Raw genomic sequence first — 27,915 nt, 5'->3', positions numbered from 1 at the left:
ATTGTGATTTTCATGAATTTAAAAACAGTCCGAGTGGTGTGATGTTTGCCATTGATATCAATACTAACATTTCACATGGAAGTAGTAGGAAGAGAAAGACCCCTTCATGCCTTCATATCATGATTGAATCATTATGCTCTTTGTCTCATTCTCATTCTAATGTCAGTTTTTCTAACATGACACGGAGGAAGGTATGGAAATGGTAAACTAGCAAGTAGCACTTGCGATCGTTCTTAAACTTTCTGGGGGAAATACCACTGCTCAGGCGGCAAATACTCTTGATAAGCAGGAAAGGCGACAGGTTCGAAGATAACCGTTACTTGGTAGGTGCAAAATAAGAACCCAACCTTGTCCGGCGTGACAATGAATGAAAGTTGAACGTAGCGCTGAGCGCCGTCAGAGCCGTCAGGCCGTGAACACATGTTGGCCTGATGATGACATCAAGCGAGAGATTGACTAGCTGCAGTACTGTAGCTCGAGGTTTTGCCTGGTTATGTGGGTCGGATGGCAAAACCAGACCCACAACCACAGGCAAAACCTGGAGCTTCTATACTGCAGCTAGGTATGGTTGAGATTACCCCGGGGATTACCCACATCTGGTCACAGGCGCACGACGTCTTTTAAAATCACTTGTCGTTAATTTTAATGTTGAAACTTGCTGCGGATCCGTAGACCTACCACTCCCTTTGCTTGTTGTGTTGGGGGAATGGGTGCCACGGTTCAAACACTGTAGAAAGTGCACAGTTGTGCGCGTTTTCAAAAATGCGGCGAGAAAGTGAGCGTTTTTCTTGCAATTCTCCAGAAAAACAACAAAAAAACATAATCCGGAGTCAGAGTGCATCGAGTGCCTACCTATGGAAGGATGCCTACGTTGATGTCCATTTTCCTCTCCGTTTAGTCACTTTTTCGTGTTTCAGCAAGCGGGTGATTTGGAAAAATCCGCCATCGTGGATGTTAAACCGTTGACCTATGACGTCACATTTTAACATCGGGATCTCAACAAAAACGAGTTTTCTTGGTCGATACTTTGTTTATAAGCCAAATTCAGCTTTGTTATCAAATAGACTCTCCAACAACATTTTTTCCCTCATTGTAAATTGCTGAAAACGTGTTTTGTTGAGATCCGATGTTAAAATGTGACGTCATAGGTCAACGGTTTAACATCCACGATGGCGGATTTTTCCAAATCACCCACTCGCTGAAACACGAAAAAGTGACTAAACGGAGAGGAAAATGGACATCTATGTAGGCATCCTTCCATAGGTAGGCACTCGATGCACTCCGACTCTGGATTATGATGTTTTTTGTTGTTTTTCTGGAGAATTGCAAGAAAAACGCTCACTTTCTCGCCGCATTTTTGAAAACGCGCACGACTGTGCACTTTCTACAGTGTTTGAACCATAGCCCCCACTCCCCCAATACAACCAGCAAAGGGAGTGGTAGGGCTACGGATCCGCAGCAATGTTGAAACATGCATTTTATTAAAATCTGTGCAAACGGAAATCGTGCAGGCAGCTATTGAGACATATAGTGAACAGTGCCCCGTGCACAGCTGTGGCCGCTCAGCTCAACTGTTAATGTTACTAAGTTTATACAAATGGCAAATTTTAAAATCACTCGTCTACAATTTTAATGTTGAAACATGCATTTTATTGATAACTGTGCAAACGGAAATCATGCAGGCAGCTTTGAGACATACTGTGAGCAGCGCCCAAAACACGGCTGTGGCCGCTCGGCTGTCTTGACACATTACTCTAAAGGTACGAAACTATTTGGAAAATAATATTTAAATTAGACAAAATTAACGGTTATTGGCCATCCTCGAGATTCAAACTTCAACGTAATCAAGGGAATACTTACAAAACTCGATCGATCGGCTTCCTAACTTGTAAAGTCAACATCGGCCCTATCTACGGCTGATAATTAGCGCAATGTTTTTTTACGGACAAGTCCCGTGCCAGCACCATTTTCAAAGTGTGCAGCTTGAAGTTGACGCATGCGCATACTGTATATTCCTTTTAAACCAGTACGTCATTGTTATTCGTACTGAGGAATAGCCTTCCAGGGTTCGAAATACCCGGTGGTCATGCGTCAAAAGACCACCAATTATCTAATTTGGACCACCAGATTCTATTTTTGGTGGTCAATCTTGACCACCAAGTTTTTGGAGCAGTGTTTAGGCTGCGCGATTGCGCGATTCCCCCTCTTTGGTGTGCTGCGCGCCGCCAAGTGTACATAGAAGGGGCGACCCATCGCGCACTGCACTGAGCCGGCTGGAATGGCATGTCCAAAAATCATGGGTGTCACACTTCGATGCTTTTGACCCATTATCGGCACCTGTTAATACTTTGGCAACAGGCATTGTATAGTGTAGCAAGAACATTTACATGAAAGGAACTAATTTTAGTTCGATTTTGATACTTTTTGTACTTTCCGTAGCTGATTTTGCATATGAAAGCATGTCAGCCCATTGAGAGTTACGTTCACAAAAGTTCATTGCCCTTGTCTCATTATCTCTGTACGATCGAGAACAGGATCGAGACAAACTGAAGTTTTTGTGCATAGTATGAATGTCCGTAACACTATGAAAATAATTCTGGTAGCAAAAATTGACTCGGAAATTTGACTCTACTGTTACAGAAACGTTTTCAGTTCAGTGAATGGCATTGGCACTGTGACGCGATTGCATGCAATGAGAGTCACAAGCAAGCTGTAGTGTCAATGGGCCCGGTTTTTGAATTCAGTGAACAAACATTGACTTATTTTTCGGGCGAATAAACCCTAAAGTTAACTGTTGATGACAACCAACATTTCTGTTTGTTATTTTCCCACTGTAAAATGACTGACAAAAAGCAATCGGAGCGATTCTGACATCGAGAAACTCCACCGTCAAAACACGGCAGACAGAGACCTCCTAAGTTGTTCGTTTTAACTTTACTGAGTCTGCGCACAGGACTACAAGACCAGCTAGGTCACTAGAAAAATACAGCTAACAGGTTTGTATAGGGCAATCTTGATCCAAACTCTGTTGTGGTTAGGGATGATATAAGCACAGTAAAAACGTGACAAACAAATATATATTATTTTTTCAGAAGATAGGAAAGCATTCCTTTATAACTATTAAAGATTTTTCTTGCTTTGTGTAAGTACACACAGTTCAGTTAAAAATGAAAAAAATCCCTTGAAGGTTCATGTACAGTGGAAATGGCTAGCTGTTAACAAACATACAGAATATTGTAGCATACAAATTACGCTACGTTTTCCAGGAATATTAATGCTTACGAATATTAATGAGCCATCCGCCACTCTTCTAAGCTCTACATTTATTCACAACAGAGATACTCAAATTTGTTGACTTTTGAAAACATCTTATATAGGATGGTTTTTGCAGCCAGCATCTTGGATTGTGTAAGCAAGTGATTTATGGTTTGTAGTATGTGTATCACAAGTGACATCATTGCAACATTAAAAGTTACCTGTAAAGCCGTGGTTATATGTTTTAGTTAAATCCCCCCAAAATTTTAAAATCCCCCTCAAAAATTCCTGCAGAGGGGGACCAGTCCCCCCCTGGTGTAGCATCCTAGATGAAACACTGTTGGAGGTCACAATAGTGCACTGCAGAGCTGTAAATCTTACATGCCTCTCACAGTTTATTGCTAGGAGTATCCAGAAACAATATATTGTCCTCAGAGATAGATATTTAGCAGTTATGTAGTACACGTCTTGTGTGTTCAATCACAGTCTCTCCACTGTTATTCAATGTCAGTCCTTCAACCCCACTCCAATCTACCCATGTGAGGTGTTCATTTGGATAGACAATGTCTCTCTTTGTTTTACTGTTTATATACTGCTATGATTATTGTGATAAAATCTGCAAACGTTGAATAACATCTCCTAGCAAATTTCGTCTATAGTCATTAAAGTGACACATACAAAACTTCATAATAGTCCAAAAAAATGCAATAATTGTCATGTTATACAAGCAGTAATTGTCATTTCTTTATTACACAGTAATTCTGTCAAAACTTAAAATCTGTAACTCAAGTCCTTTGCATATAACCAGTCAGTCAGTCACTCATGCAGTAGTCAAGTTGATCTGTAAATGACTGAAAATTTTCCAGTGGATTTACTGGGCATCCACATACATGTAAACCAACTTAACATGTGTAGCAGCATGGTGAAATGGTTCCAAAACAGCATGTACAGCCCACTATTCACCCCCATGGACCCCAACCTCCACAAGAATTACACTCTGATATTACTAATTTTTTGGACCACCAAATTTTGCAATTGACCACCAAAATTTGAATCTGGTGGTCAAACTTGACCACCAAACAAAAAAATTAATTTCGAACCCTGCCTTCAAAATGGCGGTGTCAAGGGAGTTGTCCGGAGGTATATCCGGTATGTGCATGTAGCTCTCAGGGCTACAAGTTTGCAGCTACACCCAGAAGTCAGCGATGTGTTCCTGGCCTTGTACGGCTTCCCACAGGCCATACAATGCCGGGAATACACAGCGTCGTACGCAGTGCTAAAACTCATCCTATTGTTGACCCTAGAAGATGGGATGTTATTAATTTTGCATTTATACACTTGTTACATATAGAATTAGCTGCCATACAGTAGCTCAAGCTTACCCACAACCCCAGGCGAAACCCCCAGCTACTGTACTGTAGCTTTAAAATAGAAAATGCCTTACAACTTGTAGGTTTCTGTACAACATACCGGTAGACACATTCTTGCTGTGATCAGATCATAGCATTAACACCATGGACTAACTGCTTCATTCAGTTGTATTAGTTTTGTAGAGGAATGGATACAGATTGCAGCAGCAACTGAGTTTGGTGCTGAATTGTGTCTTTTGCTGTCTATGTTTTCTAAACTTACTATATTCCCTATGAGAGTTTAACTAGCAAAACATGATAAAAGACAGCTAAAAAACATTTATTTTGCCAGGTCAAATTATTGTTCTGAAGTAGCTCATTTAGATCCTCCCAGGAAGGAAGAAAAAAACTTTTCCAATAATATGAATTGGGAATATATCTGATAATTAGCCCAATCTCAATATATTGGATCTAATTATTGTTCTAAACTTTCTAAAATAGCTCATTTCGATCCTCCCTGGGAAGAAAGGAGAAAAAATTTTCTAGCAATTTATTGGATATGACCAATAATTAGCCCAATCAAAATATCATTTAGATCTTCCAGGAAAGAAAGAACAAAAACTTTTTCAACAATACTGTAAACCAATTTATTTTAGTGTGGAGTAAATTGCATTATTTTCGCGGAAAACTCAAGAGTCGTGAAAATACCGAAACCAGGACTGAAGCCAATGTAGCTGGATGTATCCAAATCATGACGTCGTGCTGCGTCACCACTCATAACATACACAACCTGTCGCGCACTCATGCATGTACCAACATTTATTGACTGAGTATTTTGAAAAGGACTTTAATAAATTCCATCAAAAACTGTTCTGCATCCAGAAAACTCTGCTGACCATTCAAATACCAAATAATACAAACAGCGAAGTCTGATGGTACAATATAGTGAACTGTGAAACGGGAAGTAAAACTGCTTACGCTTGAAAGCTTGAGTTCAACCAGACCTTGACTTTTCGCACACATGCAGAATTGCACTCACACTCAGTCAAATTCACACACACAATACCAAAATATTTTTCAAAATAAAGTTAAGTTTCTTTATTACTAAATTGTATATCATGATTCATACATGTAGAACAAAAATATACTTCTAGTACAATGTTACTTGTACCTGAGCATTGGTTGTTGGGTATTGCATTGTACTAACATGATAGATAAAAATAATCACATTGTTAAAGTCCAAGTCTTTTCCTTTAGAAGAGATTTTTAGCTCCGCTGTCAGCGACGCGGAGCTTTTCAAATAGGTTGATTTTCCGTCGTCGTCCGTCGTCGTCGTCCGTCGTCCGTCGTCGTCCGTCAACAATTGCCTTCTCCTCTGAAACCGCAAGTCCAATTGCTTTAAAATTTTATATGCAGTTCACTTAGGGTGACCTCACTTAAGTTTGTTCAAATCGTGGTGAAATTTGCATATTTGTATTTTTGGGGCATTTTTTGCTGTTTTTGGTAAAAAATCTTCTTCTCTGAAACCGCTTGTCCGATTGCTTTAAAATTTGATATTCAGTTTACTTAGGGTAACTTCAGTCAGATTTATTCAAATTGTGGTGAAATTTGCATATTTGTATTTTTAAGGCAATTTTTGTCATTTTTGGTAAAAAAATCTTTAAAAATCTTCTTCTTCAAAACTAACAGTCATATAGCTTTGATATGTGGTACATATGTCCCTAGGGATGATCTATTTCAGATTTGTTCAAATTGTGCAGAAATATGCAAATTTACATTTTTAAGGCAATTTTTGCCATTTTTGGTCAAAAATGTGTACGTGTATTTCCAAAACTGCTCATCTGATATCTTTGCAATTTGGTATACAGGTTCCTACAGATTATTTAAATGATATTTATTGAAATTATGATGAAATCTGCAATTTTGTAATTTTCGGGCGATTTTTGCAATTTTTGGTCAAAAAATGTGTATTTCCAAAACTACTCATCTGATAGCTTTGAAATTTGATATACAGGTTTCTATAGATGATCTAAATGATATTTATTGAAATTATGATGAAATCTGCAATTTTGTATTTTTGGGCAATTTTTTCCATTTTTGGTCAAAAATGTGTTTCTCAAAAAGTACTGGTCTAACAGCTTTGAAATTTGGTATACAGGTCTCTATAGATGAACTAAATTTGATCTTTTGAAATTATGATGAAATCTGCAAATTTTATTTTTGGGCAATTGTTACCATTTTTGGTCAGAAAATTTTATTCTCAAAAAACTACTCATCAGATAACTTTGGTTGACATGTTCTTAGGGATGGTCCGATGTGATATATTCAAAGTATGATGAAATCTTCAATTGTGTATTTTTGCAGCTACTTTAGCCACTTTTCTGGCCACTGCATTGAGCTATCAGAGATTTCCACCTTCTTCATCAACATGTGTCAAAAATAGTTATTCTCTACATAAACACAGCGGAGCTATATCGGCCGCTAGGTCGCTTGTTTATGGAAAACATGAAAAAATTCTGGCTCCTCAAAATCCCTTGCAAAGTTGCTCTTTTCCATGAGTCAGCGATGCAATGACTTTATCATCAACTCTTTCATGGACCACTGGCTTCACAGTTTAAAAAACAAATAGTGGACCTTAGACTTGCAGCACATAAAACAACATTCTTGCCGTCAAAGGAGAGAACCATTTCCTCCTCCCTGGAGGTGCTTACTATACTAAATTAGAAAGTAAAAAAAGATATTTAGATCTTGCTAAATATTTGCTATATCAGATATAGCTGACATACAAGCCGTAAAAAGATTGTTGGAGGGGGGGGGGGGGTTGTTGCAAGCTAAATTATAAGTTCTGAATATATCCAATATAGCCATGAAAAAATGTCTGAGATTATTGTGTGTGGAGGAACTGTGTTGTAAATGAGCAAAATCAGAAAGTTTAAAAAAGTATTTAAATTGTGTTAGATATCAGATATATGTGATTTAGCTGTGAAAAAAATATCACATACAGTATCATTCCAAATACGCTACATTGTAGCTGAGAAAGTTTAGAATGATAGTTAGACAGATTAAACAATGTCTAAACTTGAGGATAAACTATCTAAACTTTGATAGTTTAGATTAAGATTGAGACTGGGGGTGCAAAAAAGTCAGTGCACTTTTTTTTTGGGGGGGGGGGGGGACTGATTTTTTCATTTTTGGTCAAACACCATTTCATCAGGTATTGCTAGTCTTACAGTTTCTTCCCAGGGATACCTTCATGTAGTTGTAGGAACACTATCAGAAAATTTTTCAGGATATTTTTCTTGTTCTCATTTTATATTTAAAATTCTTCCTTTCTGAAACTATTCCTCCAATAGCAATCAAATTTGCTTTGTAAGTTCCTTAGGATGGCCTCATTCAGTTTTATACAAATGGTCATGAAGTTCGTATACATTTTTTGTCAAAAATAACAGCTTCTTAATACCATTGGTCTTACAGCCTTGAAATTCAATATTCAGCTTTTATGGGGTTGTCGTCATTAATTTATGAATAAACTAGTGTAACATATTTAATTTTTGAGAATGTTTTTGTTATTTTTGACCTACATGTAATTTCCTTGAAAATTTTTTTGTTCGGAAAGTGTGTCAAATAGGAATCAAATTTGTGTATGTACAAGGATGACTTCATTCATTCACATAATGGTGAAATTTGCAAAAAAATTTTAATTTTTGCTTAAAACATTATTTTCTACACCACTGATCTTGAGCTTTGAAATTGAATGTGTAGCTTCATAGGGATACCATAATACTTGTTGCGGTCACAATCACTACTTTATCATTTGTATCAGAGATTATAAATTTGTGCATTTTCTCAGTTCATCACGTTAAAAGTGAATACCACAATCAGTAGTGTACCGGTACACTACATTACATATCGGTATCAGAATGCATATCTGTAGGTAGCTCACTCTTCCCATGCAATGAAATTATGCACCATTTGACTTAACTAAGTCAAAGAAAAATGGCAATTTCTCATGTCAGTTTTCTTTCTATTTAAAATTGAGTGCTGTGCAGTGATTCTTTTATTTGTTGTTCTCACTCAGCAAAAACTAATAGTGGAGCTAAACTGGTTGTTAGGTTGCTTGTGTATCATTCTCTTTATATTTGGTCAAGAAATTGAAGTCATTTACATGATTACTTTAAAGGTCTTTATTTCATCTCTCTTACTTTTCAGTACCCGGTATACATAACTTCATCCAGTGATAGAAGTTTGCATAAAGAGGAAGAGTGTATCGTCTAGTTATTTGAAATGGATCAAGCAGTAAAAATTCCAGACTTCAAGGATGATGTCACTGATATCAAGGATGATGTCACTGATATCAAGGATGATGTCACTGATATTAAGGATGATGTCACTGATATCAAGGATGATGTCACTGATATCAAGGACAATGATCCTGAATCTAAAGATGAACTGTTGATGACAGTAACTCAGAGTCAAGATAAAAATGAAAGTTCTACAGACCACAAAGACAATGAGAAATCTGAAAAAGAGGAAAGTTCTTCTTCAGATATAACCCAATCAAATGAAACAAAGGCACCTGATGGTGATAAAGAGAAAGAAATAACAGATGATGTGCAATCAGTTTGTTGTCCTGTTGAAGATGATGAAGACCTTATGAAACAAATGGGACTTCCAGCAACATTCTCATCATCCACAAAGAAATCACATCAGGTAGCACTATTTGACAGTCAGTCCTTTGTCAATGAATTTGAACTTATCTTTGCATGCAATATTGGCTAAATTCAAGCTCCAATGGCTTCAAACTACATGCTGTCTGAGTATTTTCTACGATATTTTTACCATGCAAGTTCTTTCGTATTGTAGTAAGCTTACTGCAAATAAAGAAAGATTATATGTAGGTAGATTTTTCAGTGAATGTATTTTCCAATCAATTTCCATGTACATGTACATGTACGTCCAGCAATGCCATGAATTTTACTCAGTTCTCAACCATATTTTTATTCATCCAGGGTCAACAGGAAAAACCTTCAAGCAAAAGCAAAAAGCAAGATTCAGCAAAGAAGGAAAAATCAGAAGTTCCACATAAGTCTTATTATATTCCAAAACAGTATAAACAGGAAAGTAATACTCAAACTACTGGAAAGATTTTTTCAAACAAGCAAAAAGCAGTTACAGAAGAATCTCTTCCTGCAAATGCCAGGAATAAAAGTTGGGAAGAATGTTGGGCCGAGTATGGTGAAGTATTGATGTACAAAAACTGGCTGACCCGACACCCGGAATTCAGAGTGCAAACACAAGGAAAGGTACACAGAAGAGAGAGAAGAGAAGTGAATGAGGGAGTGAATGATAACACAGGGAGAAGGGAAGAAGTAGATAAAACTTTGGAAAAAACTACTAAAGGTGTAACCCCAAAGGAAAATACTTCAGAGAATTTGAAAGCTGATGATAGTGATTCCCCTTCACCAATTGTTGTATCTGATGAGTCAGCTTCATCTCAACAAATTAAAATTAATGAAAAGAAAGAAACTGAAACTGAAGTTAAATCTGAAAAGCTAACTGATAATGGATCTCAGGATAAAACACTGTCTAAATCTCAGATTAGTGAAGATGCATCAAGACCAACCAATGCAGCTGGTGATGTTACTATATGCGGTACTTCTGGGAAAGACATGCATGAAACACGGGAAGAAGCCCAGAAATTTATTGCCAAAATATGGAAAAATGTCAGGTGGAAAAATGCATGGGAAAAACATTATCTTCATCAATACTGGTTCTATCATCAGCGTTATCATCAACAAACAAACAGTCAACAAAGAAATGCCAAAGCCAGCTCATCAACAGCCAAGAAACAGAGAGACAACAAACCACAGAGGCTGCCATCACAAATTGACAAGCCAAGATCACAGACTGGCCAAAGACAATCAAGTCATTCTGGTTATCATCGATCATCTCCACAAGCACGACAAAATTATGGTGAAGTTACCCAATACCAACATTATTCGAAGCGTCACCAAACTGGTCCAAAATATAACCAACAGCCAAAGTTAGCGGAACCCAGAGAATATCAGAGCCAAACAAACCAGCCACTGTATCCACTTCCTGAAAGTTACCAACAAACTCAGCTTCTGCTTCAAGTACAGCAACTGCAGCTGCTGACTCAAGTGCAAGGTATGTTTTTGAATATTCTACAGTCACAGCAAGGAGTATGTCATAGTTACCCAAATGAGGACAGAACAGGTCAGCGCCAGCGCCGTGTGCCAGATAGACAGCAACAAATGTATCAGAGTTACCCAAACGAGGACAGAACAGGTCAGCGCCGTGTGCCAGACAGACAGCAACAAATGTATCAGAGTTACCCGAACAATGACAGGACAGGTCAGCGCCGTGTGCCAGATAGACAGCAACAAATGTATCAGAGTTACCCAAACAATGACAGGACAGGTCAGCGCCGTGTGCCAGATAGACAGCAACAAATGTATCAGAGTTACCCAAACAATGACAGGACAGGTCAGCGCCGTGTGCCAGATAGACAGCAACAAATGTACGGTGAAGTGCATGGTCAACAACGTCAACGACAACAACCAACCAAAGACAAAGATGGAAGACCTTGGCTTTCAGCTGAACAGTTCTTTAAAACTACTAATAGAGGCCAGAGTTATATGAATGTAGAGTCCTCCATGGCATTTACAGGTGAATACGAGGGGCAAGAAGATGTTATGCGTCAAATGGGTCTTCCAGTTTCCTTTCAATCTTCAAAAATATCATACAAGGTAAGATTATTGTGTGATCAAAATATTTTTGTGTCCCTGTGCCAAGAGGAATATTTTGCAGTTTTTTGCTGTCCAACATGACCGCTAGTAAAGCTGTATTCTTCATTGCATGCACTTGTTTCTTTCCATTTATATTTTTTCAGTTATGATCCCGCCTGGCACTTTGACAGAAAACACCCATTTTCAGGGTTATTTTAGGCATACTTATGTTGGACTACGATGATTTTTACATGCCCATATACAGGGGAAGGTGCTCAAGGTTTTCTGCAGAAAAAAATTCAGGTCATTGGCTTTGTTTGCCGGGGGGGGGGGGGGGGGGGGGGGGGGGGGGGGGGGTTATAACTCTTGCTTTGACATTCTGATGCCAAATGTTCTGATAAGTGGAGCCTGTAGGCTATTTGGGGCATCAACTACATACATGTACATGTATGGGGGTTACGAAACCACACAAGCACTTCTTGATGATTATGTGTGAGTGAATAATATATATATGGCCCAGAAACAGAGAGACTGCAAACCACAAATGCACCCTTTTCACTCCATAGTGAATAATATAACAGGTTTTCTGAAGTCTAAGTATGAATAAAAGTTGTATTAATGTTTCCCCTCCATGCATGCTTAAATTGCATATCATTCTATACTGATGAGTTTATCAGGTAAAGTGTAATCAGTTGACTTATTTACCATTATGAGCAATACATGTAAATTCATGATTGATATTTTTACACATTCAGAGAATAATTTATCACTAGAATGAATCAAATCACAGGTCTTTTCAATCTCAGCAATTTAAAAAAATCTTGGTTTGCTTCACAGAGGAATCCACGATGGCTGAATCTAACAAATCAGAATTCAACAAGGTATCAAGCTTGTGACAAAGGAAGCCAAGCAGAGTCTGAGAGAGATTCCACTTTAACAACAACAGCAGTGAAAGATGACAACTCTGTTCAAAAGGAAAAGGAGATAGACCCAGGAGAAACTCAGACAGACTGTGGAAGTGATGCCATGGGATGGGAAAAGTACTGGAATACAAATGGAGAATGCTTGCTATGGCAGAGTTGGGAAGAACGCCATCCTGAATTCAAACAACAGCATGTCAAAGACAATGAAACTGAAACCAGTGACAGTGATGGACATCAGACATCAGACTTTGAAGGAACAAAATCTCTTGTGAAAGAGGAGGCAAAATCCACAGAGAGTGTAGTTGAACCATGGAATGATGAGAAATGGAAAGACAAGTGGGAACAACACTACTCGGAACAGTATTGGTTTTACTATGAATGGTATCACAGCTGGATTAGCTCTGCAACAGATACATTAGAGGACAATGACAAGGCAGAGTCTGGTCAAACAGGACAAGATATTGATTCATCTTGCACTGATGTAGGTACTCAACAGGTGGATGTTACAGGTGGTTCACAGTCTCAGGCATCTGGCATTACAGACCTATCAGAAGCTGTGAAAGATAACCAGGATTCCTTAGATGATAACGCTTCAGTGTCTGAGAATGATAATGTAACACTGGAAGATGAAGGAAAGAAAAAGACCTGTGCAAGAATGGACAGTGAAGCTGATGACAAGACAGATATGACAAAGAAAGGTAGAAGAAAGCAAACAAAACACAAGAAAGGAAAGAAGGGCATGAAGAAGAACAAAGGTAAGTTACAAATGAGGTGTGCACCAACATATTTTTTATTTTGTTTAACATGCGCATTCTTTGAAAAATACTGCAGGTATTCTATGTTCTCTTCCAATTGTGGTGAAATTGTCCAGTGACATCTTTTATGTTGTTTGTCAATGAACGTGAAAAAAACTACTTGTCTGGTTCCTTTACAATTTTGCATTGAGGCATTGTTAAGAATTTGGAGACAATACACATGTATATTGATCATGATGATTCAAAGTACCAGAAACTGTTAGACTGCTGATTTCAAAATCTAAACATGCTTAGATTTGTTTTCAAAAATTGATGTTTATTCTCCACTGCATAGCTTCTACAAAACAAGCACCCACAAGTGGACAATGTGAACCTGGAAGTGGACATTGTGAACCTGGAAGTGGACATTGTGAACCAGGGTCTGGACAATGTGAACCTGGAGGTGGACATTGTGAACCAGGGTCTGGACAATGTGAACCTGAAAGTGGACAATGTGAACCTGGAAGTGGACATTGTGAACCTGGAAGTGGACATTGTGAACCTGGAAGTGGACATTGTGAACCTGGAAGTGGACATTGTGAACCTGGAGGTGGACATTGTGAACCAGAGTCTGGACAATGTGAACCTGGAAGCGGCCATTGTGAACCTGGAAGCGGCCATTGTGAACCTGGAGGTGGACATTCTGAACCAGGAAGTGAACATGGTGAATCTGAATCTGATAGTAACCATTTTGACCCTGAGGAAGGACACTCTGAACCCAGCAACAGTCACGGTGAACAAGAGAAAAGTGGTGGATGTGAACAAGAAAGTGAAGGAGAATGTTGCAAATCAGTAAGGGAATACAACGTGCCTGGCAGTGGATACCATGTGCCTGGAGGTTCTCAGTGTAGTAAAAGTGAAGTAGAAGAGGTCAAGGGAGATGTTGAAGAGACAGAAAAGAGAGACAGTCACATTGCAGAGAGTGAAGAAGACAAGTTATGGAGAGGAAAAGAGAAAGATATTGAGAGAAATCAAGCTGAAGTTACAGAAAATGTCCAGGCAGATGAAAGAAATACAATGCTTAAAATGTAGGTTTTGTCCATTATGATGTCTCTGTAGTTGTAGAAAAAGAAGACCTGATCTTAAACTTTGTCATCAAACATGCACAAACCCATCTGTGATAAAATTAGCACAGGGAAAATGATGTATTTTCACTGTCCCAATATAAAACTCCATTAGCTATAAGTTTTTATGTAATTCTGTGTTTTTGTTCTGTTTCAATACTTTTTGTTGTTCCATTCCCAAAATTGAGTCAGAATGCCCAATGTTCAACCTGTCAATACAGCTTGTATGGGTTAAATGTTTTATGTTGTTGTTGATAATTGAATTCTAGTCTGGATTAGAATTGTAAACAATAACTTGTGTACTGTGCAAAATGTTATGTATCAGTCCATTGTATGATATTTTTGGCAACAGGAAATTTTAATCAAATCACAAGAAAATTCATTTGATAGAAATTGAATGTTCATTTGAATGTGTAGCTATTCTGAAGCAAGAGTTAGATGCAGTGAAACCAAGTGCCAAAACTTGTCATGTGTTGTATAGATTGGCAGACAAATTCAGGTGTTGTATACATGTAGATTGGCAGACAAATTCACATACTCACCGTCACGGAAATGACCGTCAAACTATGTAAAGTACCGGTGTTTACCTCTACATTTTCAAGATCCCATAAGATATGATTGACCCCCACCCCATCCAATCATCAGGTGCGATTGTATTTAAGGTCGTGAGAATTGTTCTATAGTTGGATAATAGCTCTGGTTCCAGAGGATGGCCCCATTCTGCAGAAGAGTATTTTTGCCATTTTGTGTCAGGAAAAATATCAAATTACAAGATTTAAGTCTCATAATCATGAGCTTTTAATCTTTGTAATTATTAGTTTTTATTTCTCGTAATTACGAGAATTAAAATCTGGTACTTGCAAGAATTAAAAACTCATTAAAAACATATTATTACAAATGTACAAGTTTTAAATTCTCATAAAGTTTTTAGTTTTTGTAATTGTGAGTTTTTGATTCTTGTAACTATGAGCCTTGATTTTCTGAGTTACACGACTTAAGGTGGCGCTGCACATAACACAGCCAGTTTTGCTCAAAATAACTTTTTTGCAAAGATTCATTCAATTTTAAGTAATTTGTTAACCCAACATTAATCCTTTTTCTCCCAAGTGGTATTTATTTTTTATGATTTGTCTATGGAGCCTGGTAGAAACAGGATGAAAATATTGGTTGGGTTCACCTTTTTTCTTTTGTCAAGCAGTCATAAGTTGCGTGAGAAAAAAGCGTATATTTATGTAAATCAGCCAAATTTGGGGCTTCCCTTGTCTCCCAATTTCGAGATATCCAAACAATTTAACTCCACTCAGGCTGGGTCAAATTTTCTGAAATGTTTACATCATGTTCTTGAAGTATTATTTAACAAAATGACTATTTGTTTGGCAATAAAGTTCTTACATTTTGAATAGGAGACATTTTAATTTTTCTAATCATGATTTTAATCATTTTTTTGAGTGTCAGTCATTAAACCCTTGCCATTATAGAATGAGAACAGATAATGCAAAACAAAATAGTAGATTTTTGCTACACATACTCTTGTCTAAAGTGAAACATTTTATTTCAGAAAATAGTATCAAGTTTTTTGACTTAAATTAATTTTTATCATTAATACAAAAATTGAGGTTTTCTACCCCAAATATACACCTTCATCCTTCAATTAAACCATTACTACTATACTAAAATTTAGATTCTCTGCTTTTTGAAAAAAATATGGTACAAGGGAGTTTCCTTGCCATCTTTGATGAGAAATATTCCTTTGAAAAAAAACTTGGTTATGTGCAGCTTCACCTTAATCTGTAGTAACTCAGTCATTCCATATAGTTCAAGCTCTTTTATTTTATGACTCTCGTGTACATATTGTTTGGTATTGTCTAGTGGATATCAGGGTTTGCAATGAATCTTGATTTGACAAGGTGTAGTAAGCAATTATTGCACACTCATAGATGAAGAAATAAATGAATGGACTTTGGACGGTGACACAGCTACAATTGTTGATATTCAACAAGTTATCAAGCAGATAGCAAGTCATGCCAAGTATGACCTGTGTATTTTGGCTGGCTGGATACACAGTATTTTTGAAGCCAAATATATATTAGGATGCCATTATGCTAATATTTGATATCTTTATTGGGGTCTTCTCTGACAAGCTACAATGGTGAATTTATCACAGGTTTTACTGAGTAGATTAGTGAAAAATGGGATCTCTTAGGAATTCCCTTGATAAGTTGTTTTGAAATTAGCATAATATTAGTTTCACAAGTTTTGCTCAGTTTTCTTCAAGATGTTTTTTAGACCGAAACTGTTTGTCCAAAAGCAATCAAATCTTGTTTTAAGTTACCAGGGATTACAACATCATTTGCTTTTGTTCAAATGACAGTGAATTGGCAGTGAATTGACAGTGAATTGGCAGTCCAATTGTTAATGCAAGTTCTCTCATATTTAGTCAAAACATTGTGATAGTTTCCCCTGATAGCATCTATCTCACACCTTGGAAATTCAATATGTGGCTTCTTAGGGATTCCCAAGTTTACTGTACTGGTATACATTCATGTAAGTGCCAAGGGTCTAGAACTTGTAGTCTTTTCAGAAATTTTGAGTGGGCGATTGACTGGATGCCACCCTGACATGTGAAAAAAATAACAGAGTTTGGTAGCTGTGCAAATGCAAATAACTGTGGTCTTTACCTGTCAACACCGACACTCTACTTTACAAAGTTCATTTTCCTAACTTTCTGTCTCATCTGATACAGTATTTTGGAAATTTTGTCATGCCCATTTCTGCCTAATTCATATTTTTATTTTGTTGTAAAGCCATTCACTGTTATCATTACTACACAGTGAAGACAGAACTGTGGCAATGACTTATGCAAATGTTGGAATGAAAAGAAAAAAAGTTAACAAGAAGCGTTCCAAGAGAAGAAAACCAGCACAAATGAGATTTAATAATGAGGAGAAATTAAGTGACTCTCAACCAAGCAAAGTTCTTGAGAGAGTGAAGGACTTCTTGTCAAAATCTGAAGCAGAAGAAAGTGAACAAATAAACTTTGAATCAAAAGCACAAAGTGGATCAAGTCAGCCTATGGAAGATGAAGATGCCATCGCGTGCACAAGTGCAGCTAAGAGTGAAAGTGACAGTGAAGAGTCTGATGAAATAGATAACATTGAACATTGTTGTGATGAAGATTTGTTTCAATCTTTCAATCAGGATATGCCCTATGATGATTTATTACACATTGCTTCAAAAAATGCAATAACTGAGTTCATTGAGTCAAATTGTAATGATGTTGACAGTGATAATTCAAGTGAAGATGAACAACCACAAAATACATCTTCAGCTAAACAAACACACTTACCAGATGAACTGAAGAATGAACCTGGAATTGAAAAGTATTGGGCACAGAGATATAGATTGTTTTCCAAGTATGACCAAGGAATTCAAATGGATATAGGTAAGTCACCAAAGATAATTTAGTATGGCTGTTGGTGCAAATAGAGTAAGATGTCACATAAGTGATTCAGATTGAAAATGTCATGATGTAGTGTGTTGAGTTTTGGTGAAAATGTCATGATGTAGTGTGTTGAGTTTTGGTGAAAATGTCATGATGTAGTGTGTTGAGTTTTGGTACTCATAGGTATGGTTTGCTAATTGGCTGTTTCCTTCACTACAGTAATGGGAATGAAGAGTTCTGTAATTTAATTCTCCATACGTAAAGAGCCATTAACCCTTTGCACCCTGACCCCCTGGTACTCTATGACGTCATCGGACATTTCTGTCCGAGCCGGGTTCAAAGGGTTAATGGACTCAAACGTGCTAAACCACATTAGTTTTGTTCAATCTTGGCACTGCAGTATACTGTACAAGTAACTTTTCCCACTAGTTTTTTGCTCCATTGACAGCAACACTGAGCTTATCAAATAGGTGGATGTCAGTTATTGTCTGGCGCCCTATGTCCTTCCTCAACTTTTGCATTCAAAGCTGCTTCTTGAAAACTGCCTGTTCAATTGCTTTTATATTTGGTACAGATGTCCCTAGGGATGACTGTTAGATTTGTTGAAATTGTGATGAAATAAGGCCATTTTTGGTAAAAAATCTTCAAACCATTGGTCAGACAACTTTGTTTTGTGGTATACATGTTAGGAGGGATGGCCTAATGGAGATTTGTCCAAATTATTATAAAATTGCTTTTCAGTCAGTGTTTTCAAAAAAATCTTCTGTGGATTGTCCAATAGCATTCAAATTTAGCTTAATCAAAAGTTTGCTTTCTCTGTACCACTGGCCTTACAGCTTTTACACTCAATATGCAACTTCTTGGGGATACCTTATCGGTTTTTGATAAAATCCATGTTTCATATTCAATTTTTTATAATTTTTCCTGATGTTTTGCTCAGTATTGTTCAAAAATTGTTTTCTCTAAAAACGTTTCGTCCATCATAAATCATTTAGTTAGTATGCTCCTTGGGATAACCTCATTCATTTTAATTTCAATGATGTTGAAATTTCCAAAACGACAATAAGGCAGATTGTTAATAACACCGTTGTTCTCCCATAAAAATACATATTTGTCTGCATTTTAGATTATACTTTTAGAAATTAACCCACTTAGAAGGTGATTCCCAGTGTAACTAGAATACTAAACGACATGTTTATGGGTCACATTATGAGCTGCAACAAAATGCATGCAAATGAGACCCAATTTATACACATTTCAAGCAGCAGTGTTCAATATTGCATGTGTGTAGCTATATTTAGTAACAAACCTGTAACTGTGAAAAGTCTTATTGATAGCCTGCATGCCAAGAGTATATGTACTTTACAAAAAACTGCAAATTCTTCCATTATATATTCAATGCTGACAAAATACCTCTTGTACAATTGTAGAAGGTTGGTACTCGGTAACACCAGAGAAGATAGCTGAACACATAGCAATGCGATGTCAGTGTGATCTGATTGTAGATGGATTCTGTGGCGTTGGAGGAAATGCCATACAGTTTGCATTTACCTGTGAAAGAGGTATTGTACGTTCTAGGGATTATAACATAAACTCTTTGTACATATTTATTTTACAGTTCCCGTTTTGTATTTTAGAGCTTCCGTGCAAAAGTTGTCAGCACCCTAAAAAGCTCCATATATCTGAAGAATTTTCAAAATATGTGGTATGAAGTATTACATCTGGACTGCTTGTTTGTATGCTATTAGTAGTTCAGAAATCAGTATTCCCAAGAATTGAAACAATTCCATCTTATTATTCTCAGTGGCATACTATGGATACTGGTCTGCACAGAGTGTTTTATAGCTGGAAAACTTTTTCTCAACTTTGATCTGGAATCTATAAATTTTTAGAATTTGCATGTCATGTAATAATCCTGTAATTGGTCCTTTGTGGATTTACACAGTCATCTACTAGGCAAACGACTATTTTGAATTTACAAAATATTACAGTAAAATTCATATAAATTTTCACTACCTTGGTATTATTGGCAAACTCTCTAGTTATAGTCTCGTTTTTTGTTTTTCACAGTCATTGCCATTGACATTGATCCGGTGAAGATTGCATATGCCAGGCATAATGCTGAAGTGTACGGTGTAGCAGATAGGATAGAATTCATAGTTGGTGACTATCTACAGCTTGCACCATACCTCAAAGCTGATGTTGTCTTCCTAAGTCCACCATGGGGTGGACCAGACTACTTGGATGCTGAAGTCTTTGATCTAGATGCTATGATGACCACCAGTGGATATCCTTTCTTTCATTAATATTTTGTCTGCTAGTGGCTTGAATTTGATTGTGTAGCCACACTGAACTTTTTCTCGAAAAATTGTGAATGTGTTCCAACCTTTGTGCTATACAAATAATAGCATCCTAAAAAGTTATTTTGAAACCAGACAAACCCTGACTATCTCATCGGCTTACAGGTATGTGATTCCTACAACTGACCCATTTCTTAGCATCCCACATCTCCATACTTATGATATTTTTCAACATATTTTTAAGGAAACTGTGCTTTTACTTCTATGTATCAAACTTGTAGGCACAAAACTTCACAGATTTTGTGTCTATTCAATTTTACATTAAGACAAATGACTCCATGACATTAAGGTTTAGCAGGTTGATGATTTCAATATTGTGAATGTCTTTGATAGCATGATGTTAATAGGAGTGGCCTAGCTGAGAAATACAGTAAGTAGTGTACATATTTCATTGTGCTTATTCAACACACAATGTGTAGTATTCCTTTTCTCTTTGCAGCTGTTCAGTTCAGTTACTTTTGTTTCTTTTAAATGAAACATTCCTGAATGATACAGATGAATACTTACTAATAGGATCTTGTGTAAGAATTACTTTAAATGTTGTTTAAATTCTTTAACCTTTCAAACCATCAAGATATTCCAGAAGACAACAGACATTACAAGCAACATTGCGTACTTTGTTCCAAGAAACACAAACATTGAACAGGTAAGGAAGGCTGTTATGGAGGGACTGTTAGTAAACACCTATTGCCTGGTCATGAGGGCTATAGCGCCTGTCTATTACCCCGAGGGGCCGTGTGTTACCAGAAACACATCGCTATTCCCCGAGGCCGTAGGCCGAGGGGTATAGCGATGTGTTTCTGGTAACACACGGCCACGAGGGGTAATAGACGAGCCCTAGTGCCCGAATAAAGACCAGGCTATAGGTGTTTTATAACACACCACATGCTCATGATGTATTGTTATATAGTTCCTTAATGTGTTTTGATATTTTGCACCGCAACAATCCATTGTGACAAGTTTACTGGGCGATGTACAGCGGTTTCAGTTGTATGTACGTGGTACCACTTTCTTTCAAAAAATATTCTAAGCATACCTAATGACATCCTTAGTTGCACTTTAATCTTTTCCGTCGATTTCAAGTTCCTACGCTGTTGGAATGTTGGATAATGTTGAAAAATCTGTTTTAGAGAACGTGTCGTCACCTATCACGGACGCACATTACGTCACCCGCCATTGTTGCAAAGCTGCAGACAACACTACGGTCACGTGACCGGGCACTTTTCCAAATTTGGTCAGGACTATTTCCCTAGGGAAATAGCTTTTCAAAAAATACCCTCTGACGTCACTTTTGTCGATCTGGTGGGGACTAGACGTATCTATTTTCTCGTCACGTGACGTATTCTGGCGAATCGCGACACGAAATGAGCATGTGGCGTGTTATAAAAGCAAACAGTGTACCACAACAGTTGTCAGCGATGCGGAGCTTATCAACTAGGTTGATTTTCCGTCGTCGTCTGTCGTCGTCGTCCGTCAACAATTGCCTTCTTCTCTGAAACCGCAAGTCTAATTGCTTTGAAATTTTACATGCAGTTCACTTGGGGTGACCTCACGTAAGTTTGTTCAAATCGTGGTGAAATTTGCATATTTGTATTTTTGGGGCATTTTTTGCTGTTTTTGGTAAAAAAATCTTCTCCTCTGAAACCGCTTGTCCGATTTCTTTGAAATTTGATATGCAGTTTACTTAGGGTGACCTCATTTAGATTTGTTCAAATCTTGGTGAAATTTGCATATTTGTATTTTTTAAGGCAATTTTTGTCATTTTTGGTAAAAAAATCTTTAAAAATCTTCTTCAAAACTACCTGTCAGATAGCTTTGATATTTGGTACATATGTCCTTAGGGATGATCTATTTCAGATTTGTTCAAATTGTGCAAAATATGCAAATTTGCATTTTTAAGGCAATTTTTGCCATGTTTGGTCAAAAAATATATTTCTCAAAAGATGCTGGTCTGATAGTTTTGAAATTTGGTATACAGGTTTCTACAGATGAGCTAAGTAATATATATTGAAATTATGGTGAAATCTGTAATTTTGTATTTTTGGGGCAATTTTTGCCATTTTTGGTTAAAAAATGTGTATTTCCAAAACTACTCATTTGATAGCTTTGAAATTTGGTATACAGGTTCCTACAGATGAACTAAATGATATTTATTGAAATTATGATGAAATCTGCAGTTTTGCACTTTTGGGGCAATTTTTTTCGTTTTTGGTCAAAAAATGTGTATTTCCAAAACTACTCATCTGATAGCTTTGCAATTTGGTATACAAGTTCCTACAGATCACTTGAATGATATTTATTGAAATTATGATGAAATCTGCAATTTTGTAATTTTGGGGCAATTTTTGCCATTTTTGGTCAAAAAATGTGCTGATAGCTTTGAAATTTGGTAAACAGGTTTCTATAGATTAACTGAATGATATTTATTGAAATGATGATGAAATCTGCAATTTTTATTTTTGGAGGCAATTGTTGCCATTTTGGGTCAGAAAATTTTATTCTCAAAAAACTACTCATCAGATAGCTTTGGTTGACATGTTCTTAGGGATGATCTTATATGATATATTCAAAGTATGATGAAATCTTCAATTGTGTATTTTTGCAGCTATTTTAGCCACTTTTCTCTGGCCACTGCATTGAGCTATCAAAGATTTCCACCTTCTTCATCAACATGTGTCAAAAATAGTTATTCTCTACATAAACACAGCGGAGCTATATCGGCCGCTAGGTCGCTTGTTATAAAAACTGAAAACTTTCATCACATTTTTCCTTTTGAAGTGTTCTGTTTTCACTGCATGACACCCCTACCATTGATAGTGTTCTGTGTTGACTTCATGACACCCCAACCATTGGTAGAGTCCTGTGTTGACTTCATGACACCCCAACCATTGGTAGTGTCCTGTGTTGACTTCATGACACCTTTGCCATTGGTAGGGTCCTGTGTTGACTTCATGACACCCCTACCATTGGTAGTGTCCTGTGTTGACTTCATGACACCTTTGCCATTGGTAGGGTCCTGTGTTGACTTCATGACACCCCTACCATTGGTAGTGTCCTGTGTTGACTTCATGACACCTTTGCCATTGGTAGGGTCCTGTGTTGACTTCATGACACCCCTACCATTGGTAGTGTCCTGTGTTGATTTCATTACACCTTTGCCATTGGTAGGGTCCTGTGTTGACTTCATGACACCCCTACCATTGGTAGTGTCCTGTGTTGACTTCATGACACCTTTGCCATTGGTAGGGTCCTGTGTTGACTTCATGACACCCCTCTACCATTGGTAGTGTCCTGTGTTGATTTCATTACACCTTTTCCATTGGTAGGGTCCTGTGTTGACTTCATGACACCCCAGACATTGATAAGGTCCTGTGTTGACTTCATGACACCCCTACCATTGATAGTGTCCTGTGTTGACTTCAGGGCACCCCTACCATTGGTAGTGTCCTGTGTTGACTTCACGACAACCCTACCATTGGTAGTGTCCTGTGTTGACTTCATGGCATCCCTGCGATTGGCTGTGTCTTTTATTAGTCTCTGCGGACGCAGACAGGTGGGTACTTACAGGGTCCCATCCGTCCGTCAGTCCGTCCATCAGTAGCAGTTTTTCTGTCACTCGTGTGCCGATTTTTTTCAAACTTTGTGCAAGAATAAAGTATAGTGGCATACATATGCACATCAATTTTTTTCGCAATATGATCCAATATGGCCGCCGGGTGGCCATTTTGTTGCAATTTTTTTCATGTTTTTGAACCATAACTGAATTATTCCTGGACTGATTTTGTTCAATGTTGGTACACAGATAAAGTACTATGGCATGTACATGCACATGAATTTATTTCGTGATATGATCGAATGTGGCTGCTGGGCGGCCATTTTGTTGTGATTTTTTCATGTTTTAGAATCATAACTCAACATATATATGCGTGTCAATTTATTTTGCAATACATTCCAATATGGCCGCCAGGTGGCTATTTTTATTTTGTGATTTTTTACCTCATATTTGGTTTTGTATATAAATACCAAAAAGAGCTTATATGATGAGTCGGTGGCGTCTGTATGTCTGTATGTATGTATGTGGGTATGTATGTGTGGATGTATGTCCGTCACACACAAAGGCTCCCATACTGCCAAAGCTACTATCTCAGTATTTGGTTTACAGGTAGATGCAGGGGTTGAGATGTGAATTTGTTCAAATGAACAAGTCAGTGTCAAAAATTGTGCAAATGAGGTAAGAAAAAGGGAAATCCTGCAAATGTGCAGGAGTGATGGCATGCCAGTGACTGTCATTGTTTATGAACTGTTACATATTAAAGGTATACAGTCACGTGTAATCTAAATATGTCCATACATGGTCAAAGGGACGTTCCTTGGTAATGAAAATGCCCATGTGAGGGTGCTGTTTAGCTCATATTTGGTTTTGTATATAAATACCAAAAAGAGCTTACTGTATATGATGAGTCGGTGGCGTCTGTATGTCTGTATATTTGTGGGTATGTATGTGCGGATGTTTGTCCGTCACACACAAAGGCTCCCATACCGCTAAAGCTACCAACTCAGTATTTGGTGTACAGGTAGATGCAGGGGTTGAGATGTGAATTTGTTAAAATGAACATGTCAGTGTCAAAAATGTGCAAATGAGGTAAGAAAAAGGGAAATCTTGCAAATGTGCAGGAGTGATGTCATGCCAGTGTCTGAAACAGGCTTGAGTCATTTCCTGTCATTGTTTATGAACTGTTACATACCAGCTCAAACCATAGACAGTAGAGGGGAAAAGACTGTCTATGGTCCAACTAAGAGGGACTAACTGTTTCTGCTATGCGTGTTGCTAAAGTTGACCTACAGTACCTAAAGTTTCAGACCTCATTTACTTTTGTCATTCTTTTTTTTCTGGTTTAAATATTTCTTGTTGTTTTTCTGGTTGTACTGTGCAGAAATCATTGTCATAACATCAACATAGAATTTTCCTGCACTGAACAGATAGAAACAATATTTATTGTTGATCTTGGGAACCCATACTGGTATGTACCAATTCTGATCAAATTTGAGCGACACCATATAATTGCGGTATTTTTCATGTTTTTGAACCATAACTCAACTATCCCCGAACAGATTTCATTTAAACTTAGCACACAGACATGTATTGTAGTGTGCATTTGCATGTCAATTAATGGCGCAAATGGGGACTGTATCATCAGCGATGACTTGTTCACGTATATAATAGGATGTGATAGGCATAGATGTCATTGGATGAGAATGGGGCATGGATGTGATATGATGAGAATGGTGCATGGATGTGATATGATGAGAATGGTGCATGGATGTGATATGATGAGAATGGTGCATGGATGTGATATGATGAGAATGGTGCATGGATGTGATATGATGAGAATGGTGCATGGATGTGATATGATGAGAATGGTGCATGGATGTGATATGATGAGAATGGTGCATGGATGTGATATGATGAGAATGGTGCATGGATGTGATATGATGAGAATGGTGCATGGATGTGATATGATGAGAATGGTGCATGGATGTGATATGATGAGAATGGTGCATGGATGTGATATGATGAGAATGGTGCATGGATGTGATATGATGAGAATGGGGCATGGATGTGATATGATGAGAATGGTGCATGGATGTGATATGATGAGAACGGTGCATGGATGTGATATGATGAGAATGGTGCATGGATGTGATATGATGAGAATGGTGCATGGATGTGATATGATGAGAATGGGGCATGGATGTGATATGATGAGAATGGTGCATGGATGTGATATGATGAGAATGGTGCATGGATGTGATATGATGAGAATGAGACACAGATACCGATATTTTTCATGTAGCGATGACTCAATGTGGAAATGTGATGATAACATGCAAAAAAGAAATGTTATAATGATTTGCCAAGAAAAGATATTGCTGATGATTTGCTGAGACAAGATATTGATGGAATGCAGATTTGATGGATACAGAAAGTTATGCAAAAGGTTTACAGTAGAAGGATGTTGAATTTTCATGCCTACCAGACTGAGCAAAGAAAGTTTTTACCATCCATTGCAACTTATGCTTTCATTTTTGTGTCTTTCAGCTTGCATCTCTTGCTGGTTCTGGTAACAAAGTTGAAATAGAGCAGAATTGGCTAAATCAAAAGTTGAAGACAATTACAGCTTACTATGGAGAACTTGCAAATGTATCATCCTAAAGAACAGATATCAGCTGTTTTGAATTATCAACTCAATTTCTAAAAGAATGAAAATATCAAAAAGTAATCTTAGTTCTGGATGATTTCATTCAATTTCATAATAGAAGTAACCATTCATTTGAAGATGTTTTGTTTATTTTTTTCTCCAAAAATTATCTGAATGGCTACTTTAGTAATGGTATTCAAATGTTGTTTACAGGACTTCATGCATTGTTATCATTCGACTTCAGCTTGTTCGGTCAAAGCACTAATTTTGTTAATACTGTGTAAAAAGTTTAACATTGCCAGAAATTTCTTAGTTTCTTCTTCTCTTAGTTTTTTCTTAGAATGTTAGTTTGGCACCAAGTGGATGACCACATTCAAATTTGCTCAAATTACATCTACATTGACGCGTTTGCAGTTTCTATTATTCTATTATGTGGGAAAAAACATTTTTGACATTTGTCAATTTAGTGAAGAAGTTTGTCTAGTAGGTATATCCGGATCAATTACATTTTTTTCAAATTGTAGCAAATTGTTCTGGTAATAATGATTATCTTGTCAGTCAAAACAGTATTTTTTTTCAGAACCTGTTACTATGTAGTCTTCAGTATCATATTTTGAAGTTTTGTTTATACTTCAGATTTATATGATACATGTATTTATCGTACCTTCTTGATAGCTCACCAGATGCACTTGATCCTAGATTTGATAGCTCACCAAATACACTTGATCCTGGATTTGATAGCTTACCAAATACACTTGATCCTGGATTTGATAGCTTACCAAATACACTTGATCCTGGATTTGATAGCTCACCAAATACACTTGATCCTGGATTTGATAGCTTACCAAATACACTTGATCCTGGATTTGATAGCTTACCAAATACACTTGATCCTGGATTTGATAGCTCACCAAATACACTTGATCCTGGATTTGATAGCTTAGCAAATACACTTGACCCTGGATTTGATAGCTCACCAAATACACTTGATCCTGGATTTGATAGCTTACCAAATACACTTGACCCTGGATTTGATAGCTCACCAAATACACTTGATCCCGGATTTGATAGCCTACCAGATGCGATTGATCCTGGATTTGATAGCTTACCAGATGCACTTGATCCTGGATTTGATAGCTTACCAGATGCGATTGATCCTGGATTTGATAGCTTACCAGATGCACTTGATCCTGGATTTGATAGCTTACCAAATACACTTGATCCTGGATTTGATAGCTTACCAAATACACTTGATCCTGGATTTGATAGCTTACCAAATACACTTGATCCTGGATTTGATAGCTTAGCAAATACATTACTTGATCCTGGCTTTGTAATTTTCTTAAAGTTCAATCTTTTTATCATATTGACCTAATTGTAGGTAGCCTTTCAAAATTTAACCAACTATTAAGAAATACTTTGTATGCATTCAAGTGCTTACAAGATCAGGGTAGTATGATGTACGTTGCATAAAGCATGATGTATTTCATTGCAGCTGTAATGATATCAATTGCTCAAAAAGTAAACCTTTTCAGTGTTTTGTTTTAGTGTCCATTATTTCTGAAAAATTGATATTGGTTTTTTCATGGCAATGTCAAGGAGATTAAAATGCTTGAAGTGAGTAGTATACTCAAATAAAGTATGTTATCTGCATGATTGTCACAAAGTCCCAGTCTAATTTTTTGTTCACTTGTATAATTATCATGACTTTTTGATGTTATCATTCAGTTTACAGATTTGTTTCAAATGTGGATAAATAAAGCGAACATTTTACCAGGA

At 37.2% G+C, this 27,915-nt stretch overlaps 2 protein-coding genes across 3 annotated transcripts; both read left to right on the top strand.

Moving 5' to 3' along the window:
- Positions 1-161: 161 nt before the first annotated feature.
- LOC139132752 (uncharacterized) lies at positions 162-27,915 on the top strand. 2 transcript variants are annotated; one of them, XM_070699020.1, is made up of 10 exons: positions 162-323; positions 8,814-9,314; positions 9,614-11,374; positions 12,191-13,031; positions 13,366-14,098; positions 16,966-17,576; positions 19,007-19,138; positions 19,647-19,863; positions 20,504-20,582; positions 26,037-27,915. In XM_070699020.1, the coding sequence occupies exons 2-10, from the start codon at positions 8,889-8,891 to the stop codon at positions 26,148-26,150; spliced, it is 4,914 nt and encodes a 1,637-aa protein (XP_070555121.1). In that variant the 5' UTR covers positions 162-323; positions 8,814-8,888; the 3' UTR covers positions 26,151-27,915. The 2 variants fall into 2 exon arrangements, with proteins under 2 accessions (XP_070555121.1, XP_070555120.1); XM_070699019.1 differs by having other exon boundaries at positions 174-323; positions 16,939-17,576.
- Positions 26,786-27,511, top strand: LOC139132645 (melanoma-associated antigen C1-like). The gene has a single exon (XM_070698914.1). The coding sequence runs from the start codon at positions 26,786-26,788 to the stop codon at positions 27,509-27,511; it is 726 nt and encodes a 241-aa protein (XP_070555015.1).

The sequence above is a fragment of the Ptychodera flava genome, chromosome 5 (genome assembly GCF_041260155.1).
Source record: "Ptychodera flava strain L36383 chromosome 5, AS_Pfla_20210202, whole genome shotgun sequence".
Taxonomy (NCBI): Eukaryota; Metazoa; Hemichordata; class Enteropneusta; family Ptychoderidae; genus Ptychodera; species Ptychodera flava.
Note: the sequence above shows the minus strand (reverse complement) of the source record. Positions and strands in the feature narration are given on the sequence as shown.

Bases quoted from the DNA above. Each gene is read 5' to 3' on its own strand.
- LOC139132752 (XM_070699019.1), top strand. From the start codon at position 8,889: ATGGATCAAGCAGTAAAAATTCCAGACTTCAAGGATGATGTCACTGAT. The intron at 19,864-20,503 runs ATATCCTTTCTT...AACCTTTCAAAC, and splicing joins GCTATGATGACCACCAGTGG to CATCAAGATATTCCAGAAGA. The intron at 20,583-26,036 runs GTAAGGAAGGCT...TGTGTCTTTCAG, and splicing joins GAAACACAAACATTGAACAG to CTTGCATCTCTTGCTGGTTC.
- LOC139132645 (XM_070698914.1), top strand. From the start codon at position 26,786: ATGTATTTATCGTACCTTCTTGATAGCTCACCAGATGCACTTGATCCT.